Genomic DNA, 10637 nt, shown 5'->3' with positions numbered 1-10637 from the left:
ATTACCGAGCCACTAATGCTGGGTAAGTGCTATGAGCTGAGAAAGTTTGGGAACTTCTGGTCTAAGATATCCTCTAATCCAGGGCACATCAAAAAACTGTAGGTTGTGAAATCCATTTAGTGGGTTATAGCCAGCATTTTTTCTCCTACATAAAACACCATAATGGTAAATAGAACACACTGCATGTAGCAAGGGCAAATATTATTGCGTAAAACTTATGTTCATTATATACACACAAATAAGCATGGGTATCTTGGGTCACAGTGTAAAATGTATATTTCTTGTTTGGGTTGATTTTAGAAGTTTGAAAAGCCACTAAGACTTCAACCTCCTCATTTTGGAGATGAGAGAACAGCCTGGAGAGGGAAAGCTGATTCCCGCAGTTCACAACCACCAGTACCAGGCTCTGCTGCACTCAGCCCCGCTATGCTGGGTGCCCACTGCTCACAGGGATCCTGCAAGGCAGGCCTCATTCTACCCAGTAGAATGTGGTTACTCAAAGTCACATAGCTACAGAGGTGAGGGATCAGGTACCCTCACTTTGGTTCCAAGACCCATTTGCACCCCACAAATGCCAGCAGCCACACCTAGAACAAAATGGTTTTAATCAATTGCGTCACCCTCACTCTCCTGGGAGCGGAGCAACAAAAAGGCTCGGCTCCTGCCCCCAGAGGACAGTAAGGCTTATGTGTCTCTCCACACTGCAGGGCCCAGGCTGGGCAGGCAGGGGGCGGGGAGGGGGGGGCAGGGAGGGAGGGAGGGTGGGAGGCAGGGAGAGAGGAAATGGCAGGTGGCTCAAACACAGGAAAGCAAAAGGGGCCCCTGCTGGTCCTTGGGCCCCAGGGCCCAGCCCCCGCACTCCTGCTTTCCCCTCCCTGGCTCGAGAAAGGTCATGGAGAAGAGACAGGGGAGCAAGTCCCAGCAGCAGGAAAAGCAGCAGCAGCTGTTTCCTTCACCAATAAATATACTTCATTACCAAGCTAGGAGAGAGGGGTGGGAGAGGGATTGGGTGGGGCGGAGGGGGAAGAAGCTGCCACCTGTGTTGCTGGGATTAAAGCAATGACGAGATGGTGCCAGACCCCCCACCACTATCCTCACCACCCCCCCTTCTTAAAACTGTGAAAAAGCTTTTAACATGGCCCTCCTGTCTCCAGGGCTGCTCTGAAGCCTGACTGAGAGGAGGCACCTGGCAGAGACCAGGCGGAGGGAGGGAAGGACGGAGGGAGGGAAGAAGGGAGGCTGCAGCTGGAGGGCTGGAGCCAAGTAAGCACTGAGGGGAAAGAGGGGGGAGAGAGGAGGAAGGCTGAGCAACTATCAGGAGCAGCTCCCAGCTGAGAGCCAAGGGGGCAGAGAGAGGCTTGGTGAGTGGTGGGGTGACTGCTGTCCAGTGTTAAGCTTGGGGCTGCTGAGGAGGGAGGGGGCCAAGTTAGGGATTTTCCCGTCTGAGTGGCTCAGGAGACCAACCCCCCTCCCCCCAGAGCAGCAGGGGGACAGAGAAAAGCCATCACTTCTTTGGTCTTTGTGGCGGCTCAGCACGTGGGGTGGGAGGGAGGGCAGAAAGGGCCCTTAGCAGGGAGCGCCACCTCAGCAGAGTAGGCCTGGCTGGGAGCTCTGGCAGAAAGGTCACAGTGAGGCCAAGGAGCCCCCAGAAAGGGGAGTGGGAGTGGTCGTAGTGCAGTGCAGAAGGGTATGGCGTGGTGCTCCACCCTCTGCCAGGGCCCTTGGGAAAGGCTAAGCCCCCAGAGGTGGCCAGTGAGCGCAGGCACGGGGTCCAGAGCCAGCACTGGGAGAAGGGCGAGGACGCTCTCCTGCCCAGGCAGGGGACTGGCCTTGCCTACTGCAGGACTCCCACCTTCCTTCTGCTTCCACCCTGACATGGTGGCTCTGGAGGGAGGGTGGGACCCCATCCTTTTTCAGAACCTTCCCTGAAGCCACAGAGGAGCTAGCCTTGCCCGTAGGAGCAAGAGTGGCAACAGGTCAAGGCTAGCCCTTATGGACTGGAATTCCACTCCCCTTCCTGTCGCCAACTGAAGTGTAGGGCAATCCTTGAAGACAGCTTCAGCCCTTGCCTCCCAACCTGAGGCAGGCCAGAGCCCGCCAGGAACATGGAAGTGGGAGGTGGGGGGTATTTGGAGGGGCTTCCCCTCCTGCTCTTCTGCTCAGAGCTGGGGCCAGTCAAGGGGCAATCTGCCCAAAAGTCTGAAAGCCAGCAAGTTGTAGCAACCCCCCACCCCCAATGCCAAACTAACAAACAAAACAGGGAAATGAAAAAATGGGGGGAGGAGGGGAAGACAAACCAAAACAGAACCCCCTGACCTCCTGCCCATGGTGAAGGGTCCAGCCAGTAGCAGGGGCTGGGGACCAGAGCTAGGAGGGTCTAGCTGGGCCGGCACTGAACCTGGCCCTCGGAGCTGTCCTCGTCGTCAGAGGCCCCAGCACCCCCACTGCTCAGGCCTGTGATCCGGTAGCCCATGTTGAGCAGCATCACCTCCAGTGGGTCAGCATTCATGCGCCGCTGGTTCGCCTGGGAAGCACCCTCCATGTCCTCCACAACTCGGCCTGTGAGGTCTTCACTCTGTGGGGGAAGGCACACATACCACTGGGATATATGTGTGTGTGGGGAGGTCGGCAAACACACACACAGATGGAGCGATATATGTAGAAGGCTCTGTACATACCAGGAGATGTACTTGGGATTTGTATGTATACTCATATGTGTATCTGGGTGCCAGGGAATGCACACACGGGGATATGTACAGGACACATGCTCACCAGGATATAGATGTGAGGGAGATGACACACCACATGGGGTTATACATATGGGGCCCATTTGGTAATATACACTGGGCGGACACAATACACTGAGGTATACGTGGGGGTGCACATGCTGGGATGCATACTGGGGGGGCATACACATATCAGGTTACGTATCGGCGGGGCCCCGTACAGGAAACGACGGGGACATACCACATGGGGTTATATACATGGGGGGCCCATACATGGACATATATGTGAGAGGACTCACACCAGGGTCTGTTGGGCACACCTACTAGATACCCAAGGTGGGGGGGCACAGACAACACCCCCCCATCCTACTCTTTTCTGTCATCACTCCCAACAATCCTTTCTTTATCATTTTCCTCTCCCCTCACGGGACAGGCCTATAGGATTCTCTTTAAAATTCACAGTAAATTGCCTCTGTAATTAAATACACCACTTGACTTCTGTCTTGCTGGCTAGAGAGGGGAAGAAGTGAGGCAGAGGGCAGGGGAGGCCTCAGGCCAGCCTGCCTGGCTACCCACCCTGGGAGTGGAGGGGACCACCCCATCCTAAGTGTCCCTGTGGACTGGACACTTCACCGGCATCACTTCTTTATCCTTAAAGCAACCTTTTGAGGTGGTGCTGTCATTCCCATTCCAATATGCAGATGATAAAACCTGGGCCAGAGATGGTTGAGTCCCTTAGGCAGTGAGTGAAGGGACCAGGATTCAAACTTAGGCTCACCAGACTCCAAAGCCTGCATACTTTCCATGTAACCAAGGGACTGGCTTTTGCCCAGCTTCGGGGAGGACACAACGCAGTGGTATATGAGGTCCCTAGGGAGCCCCTGAGGTACTGTTCTCATGAGGTGGCGCTGGAGATGCTCTGGTTCCCTCCCTATCTCCTGCACCCCTGGTTACTGTTTCCTGTATGTGAGTCTCATCTTCTCAGCTTGCTCAGGGATATGCCTCCAGAAGGCAGGCACCTACTCCTGCCCCTGGGATTGCCTACTGCATCTGGCACTTTCAGAATTTGATGGCTCCCACCTTGACACAGCATTGGGCCCTTGGGTAAGAGTTCCCTCATCCTAGCAGCTTCTAGTCTCTGGGTGACTCATTTCCCTTCGCAATCCTCCCAGGCTCAGCCAGGGGCCTTGCACAGGGTCCAGCCCAGACTTTCTCCCTGTCTAGTTTTGGCCATCTTCTCTGCACCCTCACCTCTGGCCGGGGGTTCCAGAGCCGCACAACAGGGTCGATGCCGCTGGTGGCCAGGAAGCAGTAGCTGGGGTGTGGCTGCAGGCAGTTGACGATGGACTCGTCCCCTTGGAGCACACGGACCAGGTTGGTGGTCTCCTTTTCCCAGATGAAGAAGGAGCCATCGTCAGAGCCACTGACGATGTACTGAGCGTTGCTGGCAGAGGGGCAAAGGGCAGGGAGGTCAGGTGGGGTACTGCCCTACAGCCTCAAGTAGAGGCTGTGTGGCTTAGGGCAAGGGGGAGCAGGGAAGTCTGGAGCTGCTCATTCCCCCCGAACTCTGGGGTCTTCACATGGCTCAGAACTCCCCCACACATCGTAACCCTCTCCATTCTGCAGAGCCCTAGTCGCTGTGCAGCTATTAAGCTCAGGATCAGGGCCTGCTTGTGTACCTCGAAGATACTCTCCCTCAAGGCACATTATAAGCTCCCTGGGTGCTGGATCAGATTTTGCATCTCCTACGTCTCTGGGAACACTCTTGTCTATGCCTTCCCTCAGCAGTCCTAGCCTTCCTAGGTCCAGAACCCCCACCCTACAGTACATCTGCCCCTCACACACCATTGACACTTAGAGGGGATCTTGATGGAGAGACTCTCGACAGTCAAGTGTTTCACCTGCCCAAAGAAAGTACACCATCTACAAAGAAGGGTTGGGGGTGACTGGGTCTGAGACATGGGCTATGTCCCTCAGTACCAGGGGCACAGTTCTGAGCACACAAGTGTGCCAAGACTGCCAGCCTCTGAGGGCTCTTGCCTCATACCCCAGTAGAGGGAAGCTCCAAGCATCCACATCAAGAAACCAAGCTCTGGCACATGGAGATGGAGAGAGAGGAGGTAGGGGATAAAGGCAGAGTCCAGGCCCTGCTGGATGCTTTGTGGATTAGCTTATTATGGCCCCATGAGTGGGGATGGCTGGTTTCATTTTACAGATGAAGAAACTTAGACCCACAGAGGTGAAGCCATTTGGTGAAGGATACAGATAGAGCTGGGATTTGAGACTTTTCTAAAAGCATTATGCCCCCGTGCCCCCCCCAACCTCCTGCTGCCAACCAGGCTGTGCCCTCCTCCTCTTCAGGGCCTCGGACCTGCCAAAGAAATTGGCCTCCTTGATATCCGTGGTGGTGTTGCAGTGGCCACAGTAGCGGAACTGGTAGTCGTAGCTTCGCTCCCGCAGCACCATCTCATCCTCGGAGATGGAGTCCTTGCGGCTCGTGCTGCGGAGGCGGACAGGACCGCCACCGCCACCACCGGCTCCCTTCTTCTCCTCTAGGGGCAGAGAACAAGGAAAGGTGAGACCTGTCCCTCTCTCCCCTCCCCTACCTTGTCTCCACGCCTGGCCCTGTTTTCAGCCCAAGTGCTGACAATGTAGGGCTGCCTGCCTCTACCCTACCCTGGAAAGCTGGCAATGACTGTGAGGAAGAAGCACCTTTGGACCCAGCCCTTGAGGATGTTCAAAAGGGGACCTCGGACGCTAGGAGGGCCTTGGCTCAGGTCCCTGAATCATGTCTGGAAGCCCCAAGGATGCACAGGCCCACAGTCTGTTTCTGTGGAGATAAGAGGCAGGGAGGGAAGGTGAAGCCCTACTGAGAGCCTTGAAGGGATGATTTTTCTAAATAGACCCACAGGTCTGAAGGCAGTAAGGTCCAAGCCCTTCCTCCCTGGAAGACGACTTATAGATCCCAAACGAGGCACTGACCGGTTCAGTGCCTTGGGTAAAATCACAACAGTTTTCTCAGTGCCTTAAAAGGGCCTTGATTCTGCCTGCCTCAGGGCTTTTGCATAGCTGGTCCCTAGGCCAGGAAGTCTTCACCTCCCACAGCTACACTTTGTATCTAGTTACCTCTTCTTCCTCACCCTTGAGATCTCCGATTACATGTCTCCTCCTCTAGAACCCCAGCCTGACATCAAGCCCTGCCCCATGCAGCTATACTGTATCAGCCCTCCATGGCTCTCATCACACTCCGTCTCTCCTTCATTGCCTGGTTCCTTCACTAGGGCTGTAAGCTCCATGAATACAGAAATCCCATCTGCCTTGTCCACAGCTATACACCCAGGACCGAGCACAGTGCCTGGCACATGGTAGATGCTTGGTAACTATTCAAACAAATCAATCAATCGCATAGTTAGTAAACTGCATAGGAGAGAGGTGAGGATCCACATCTGCCTCCAGTGAGTTCACGTTTCATCACAAAACCCAACTCACTCTCCAATGCTACTGAGGTGAGCTGGACAGGGCTTCGAATGCTCTCTCTGAGGGTAAGGCAGTGGGTTCAGGGAGGCTGTGCTTTACCCAAGGTCACATGGTGACCACATGGCAGAGCTGAGGCTGGAACCAAAGGTTCCACACCCCATGCGTGAGGCATTTCTACTGCCAGCATCCAAACTGGAGTGAGTGCAACCCCCAGCTGCTGCCCCTTACTCACGGCTAAGGCCCTGTGAGCAGCTGAGAAGGCCCAGCTGGAGCTATGCGGATGGCCTGACTGGGCTCAGCTGACTCCTGTCCTGAGTCCCAGGCATTACGCCAGGTGCTTTAAACATGCTATTCCGAATCCTCAACAGAAACCCTAAATGGGAGGTGTTATCACTCTGCCTTTACAGATGAGGAAACTGAGTCCCAAAGTCACATGATTTCTGAATCAGCATCTGAACCCAGGCCTCTCTAATCTCAGAACCATGTCCTCTTCAGCATGTCCCATAGGACCTCAAATAGAAAGAGACAGCACCCCCCCTCCTCAGTGCCCACTCACCACCGTCATTTTTGGAGAAGAGGGCTGCCGTGATGTCGCGGCCCAGTGCGTCACAAGCGCTGCTGTGGGCCTGCTCCGGAAACTTCCCTTTGAAGTCATCCAGGCACTCCAGGGCCTCAGCCACGTACTTGAGCTCAAAGAGGCAGCGGGCCAGGCGGAAGTGTGCCTTTAGGTGGCATGGGTTTAGGGAGATGGCCTTGAGGCAGTCTCTCAGGGCATCGTAGTGGTCGCCGTCCCTGGGAAGGCAGGGGAGCGTGGCCTGGAGGTGGGCCACTTGGCAAGCAAGGAGTCCACCTGGCCTCCTCTGCTTCCTGTGGCCACCTCAGCCCACCTCTGACAGATCTCAGGGCGAGGGTACTTGGAAATGAAAAGAACCCTGGCTCAGCCCAGGCCTTGCTCCCCAGGAGATAGAGTATTTTAAGATGAGTCAGGAACCCTGAAGTCTTGGGGGGGTTGGGGGATGGGGGTGTGTGTTTGAGAAAAACAGTGTCAGGCTGCCCTCTGCTGGGCACAGAGTGCAACAGCGCACTGGCTCACCCCAGGCACCCGCAGCTCTGCAGCAGAAGGCCTGGCATCTTGCCCACCTCAGGCTCCCCAAGCCCTCCTTCTCTCTTCCTCCAACTACCTCCTCAAATCCCCCCGGCTGGTCTTCAAAGCCATGGCCAAGGTGGGGGGCCCTCAAGGACAGTTCTGCGGTCTGGGGAAGCCAGAAGTGCCAGGCTGGGGACTCAGGGTCTGACCAGCAGGCAGCAAGCCCTCAGCCAGACCCCCCTCTGTCCTGGCTGACTGATCCACAGCAGCTGTGGCCTCTACCTCCCGGGGCTGAAGGATGGGGCCTGACAGACTGGCAGAGTCAGCTCTCTGGAAGCTGATGGTGAAGGGGGGTGTGCATGCCAGGAACACCAAATTATCCCCACTCACTCCTTCAACCTCCCAAAGCATGGATGAAGGGAAGTGGGGATGGTTTTTAGGGGAGAGCGAGAGGGGAGGGGTCAAAGGAGAAGTCCCCTGCTCTCCCACCCTGTGCCAGAATATAGGCTACACTCCTCCAGCACCTCTCATCTGTTCCCACCTGTCGTTTGGAGAGCCAGACAGGTCACAGGAGCCACTTCTCCTTTGGTAGCCTTTTTCTTTTTTTTCCCTTTCCCTGATGGGCTGAGGCGGGCCTAGAACCCAACTGTGCCAAGCAGCACTCCCCAGAGTTGATGCTCCTTTCACCAAGGCCCAGCTCACAACCCTCCTGCATAGGGCCAAAGCAGGCCTGACAGGGGAAAGGTCCTCCTGACTCTCCTCTCCCGACAGCACTCAGAGGGAGCATCCAGCCCTTGCAGCAGCCATGCTCAGATCAGGAACAAGCAGCTCACCAGCGTGGGAGCAGGCAGGGGACAGAGTGCTTTGAAGGTATGGCCTGCGTCAGAAAGACTGGCTGTGATGAAGGAGCAGGCACTGTTCAGAAACCCAATTACCACCTGCAGAGTGCCCCTCAGAGCTCCCGGAGAGAGCCAGACAGAGACCAACCAGGAGCCAAGGGGTGACAGCTCCCACCGCATCCAGGAGCAGATGGCAGCCCTGGAGAGACTGGCCTGGGACAGAATGTGACATTCTACGGGTCACTGGCAGGCATGTGGGGATGGGGAGAGCAGGCTGGCCCCAGGGCTCACCCATCCAGACTCACTGCCAGATCAATCTCCCTGAAAGGGCAGCCCTCAGCACATCCCTCTCCGGCTCGAAACTCTTCAGTAGCTGCCCATCATCCCACTGAATCCAGGCCAAAACGCCACCACTCTGCATTCCAAGTCCTTCCCAGGCCAGCCCCAGGCTACCTCACAGACTCATCTCCTGCCAGTCCCTTCCAGAACCCTCTGCTCCAGCCAAATGGATTTGTTGTTCTGCAAACAAGCTCTTCAGTCAGTCCCCCACCCCCATGCCTTTGTTCACACCATTCATCTCCCTGGGAATGTCCTTTCCCCATAATCCCCTCCTCCTTTTCATTTCCTTGCCTAAGTCTGCCCACACTTAAAGCCCATCAGACACCTCATCTTCCTGACACTTCCCTGACCCCAGCTAAAGTGACCTAACTTTTCTTAGTGCCCACAGTCCTTTTACCTGACCACTCAAAGACTCACTGCTTCCTGCCTCATCATGATGAACCCTGATCATGTCTTTGTCCTCTGTCCAGCTCCAGAGGCTGGGCACTCTGGAGCACAGGAACTCAAAAGTGAAGAACTTTGTGTCCCTGCTATCTAGTGCATAGTAGGAGTTCAGAGAACATGTCAAGGGCACCCATCAGCCTCTCTTAGCAAGAATGCAAGAGTGAAACAGCTCTCAGTCTAAAGCATGGATGAGGACCCTGCATTCTACCCAACTCCTGGGATAGAGAGGCAAAACACCTCAGGATGGCCCCCAAACCATCACCTCCTGGGTTAGGTTGCCATCTGAGTCTTTGGCAAACTCTTGATGCCTGAGCTAAGGCCTATGGGGGCACCTTCCCAAAGCCCCATCTACCATCCTGCTAACTTGGGTGGGTTTCTTACGCTTCCCTCTCTGGCCTGCCTTGTTGCAGCCAGACGATGGCACACCAGCTGGCCTGTCTGTCTGGGCAGAGCCGACGGATGCCAGACGGAGCAGAAATGGCTGTGGGCCCAGCTCTATCCATCTCCAGTCCTGGCCCCGGCTGGGGGATGGGGTCTGCCTGCCTGCTTGCCTGCTGGTGCCGCAGGCAGAAGGGCTGGGAGCCCTGATGGTCTCCAAAGATAGCAGATTCTTCAGGAACCCGCTTTACCCCTTTACCACCAGCCACTATGACCCAACATGACCCACAGCCAGCTTCAGATCTCTGGTATATTGTCTGTGCTTAGTCCAATGATCTAAGAGCATAGGAAAGCAAGCCCCAAGGTCAAGGAGCTGCAGAATCATTTCAGACAGATACCAACTGAATTCACCAAATGCCTCTTTTCTATCTAGCAAGAATTCCACTGCTCCTTCAATAGTCCCAATTCAAGGCACAATTATCCAACAGTTGGGATTAATCATTCTCTCAAGTCCTACTTGTCCAGTGGCCATCTCACTTTATAACAAAACACCATGTTGAAGCTCCTTGTGAACATGTTCTACTTCACTGTGACCTTTCTTGGTGCTTGAGACTTCCTGACTTCTAGTCTGGATGTGGGGAGGAGAAGCCTGGGCCTAAGGAGCCCTAAGAGGCAGTGGGATGCCACTGCCACCTTCCCTGGAGGCCTCGGCAACTTGGCTCCATCAGGTCCCCTGCCTTCATCCCTCATCCTAGCCCAGGTCCACTCACCACTTGCGCTTCATGTAGGCAGCAGCTCGGTTCCCGTAGAGCATGGCATTGTGAGGGGCCCTCTGCACGGCCTTGCTGTAAAGCTGAATGGCCTGGGTCCACTGCTGGCAGGCAAAGGCCTCATTGGCTTGCTGTTTCACACGCTCCAAGTATGGGGGCAGCTCTACCTGGGGGCTATGGGGAAGGACAGTCAAGTCAGGTCAGCCAAAGAAGGTCAGAGCAGCCTCTCAGGAAGTCTGCAGCCTTGCCTGAGGGCCACCCGTATTTTTTTTTTTTTAAGATTTTATTTATTTATTAGAGAGCAAGCGAGAGAGAAACAGCATGAGAAGGGAGAAGGTCAGAGGGAGAAGCAGGCTCCCCGCTGAACCGGGAGCCCGATGCCCGATGTGGGACTCGATCCCAGGACTCCGGGATCATGACCTGAACCGAAGGCAGTCGCTTAACCAAGTGAGCCACCCAGGCTCCCGCCACCCGTATTTTCTTGGTCCCTGGGATCTGCACTGTCATTTAGAAGAGGGGAGCACTTCTATCCTGGGCCTGGGTTACTTAATAGGTTAACAGGCACATGTCCAGACAC

At 55.3% G+C, this 10637-nt stretch overlaps 1 protein-coding gene across 8 annotated transcripts in view; it reads right to left on the bottom strand.

Moving 5' to 3' along the window:
* Window positions 1-588: 588 nt before the first annotated feature.
* WDTC1 (WD and tetratricopeptide repeats 1) overlaps window positions 589-10637 on the bottom strand; it is a 66036-nt gene continuing 55987 nt past the window's right edge. For 7 of the 8 annotated variants that reach the window (XM_021684148.2, XM_021684147.2, XM_044914443.1 and 4 more), the window contains 5 exons: window positions 10061-10234; window positions 6760-6995; window positions 5098-5278; window positions 3978-4170; window positions 589-2575 (listed from right to left, as the gene is read on the bottom strand). In XM_021684148.2, coding sequence (XP_021539823.1) covers window positions 2378-2575; window positions 3978-4170; window positions 5098-5278; window positions 6760-6995; window positions 10061-10234 — 982 coding nt within the window. In that variant the 3' untranslated portion in view covers window positions 589-2377. The remainder of the gene's footprint in view (window positions 2576-3977; window positions 4171-5097; window positions 5279-6759; window positions 6996-10060; window positions 10235-10637) is intronic. The other variant, XM_021684150.2, reaches the window with a different exon arrangement.

This window comes from Neomonachus schauinslandi, chromosome 4, assembly GCF_002201575.2.
Source record: "Neomonachus schauinslandi chromosome 4, ASM220157v2, whole genome shotgun sequence".
Taxonomy (NCBI): domain Eukaryota; kingdom Metazoa; phylum Chordata; class Mammalia; order Carnivora; family Phocidae; genus Neomonachus; species Neomonachus schauinslandi.
The sequence above is the reverse complement of the archived record's forward strand: the minus strand, read 5'-3'. Positions and strand labels throughout refer to the sequence as shown.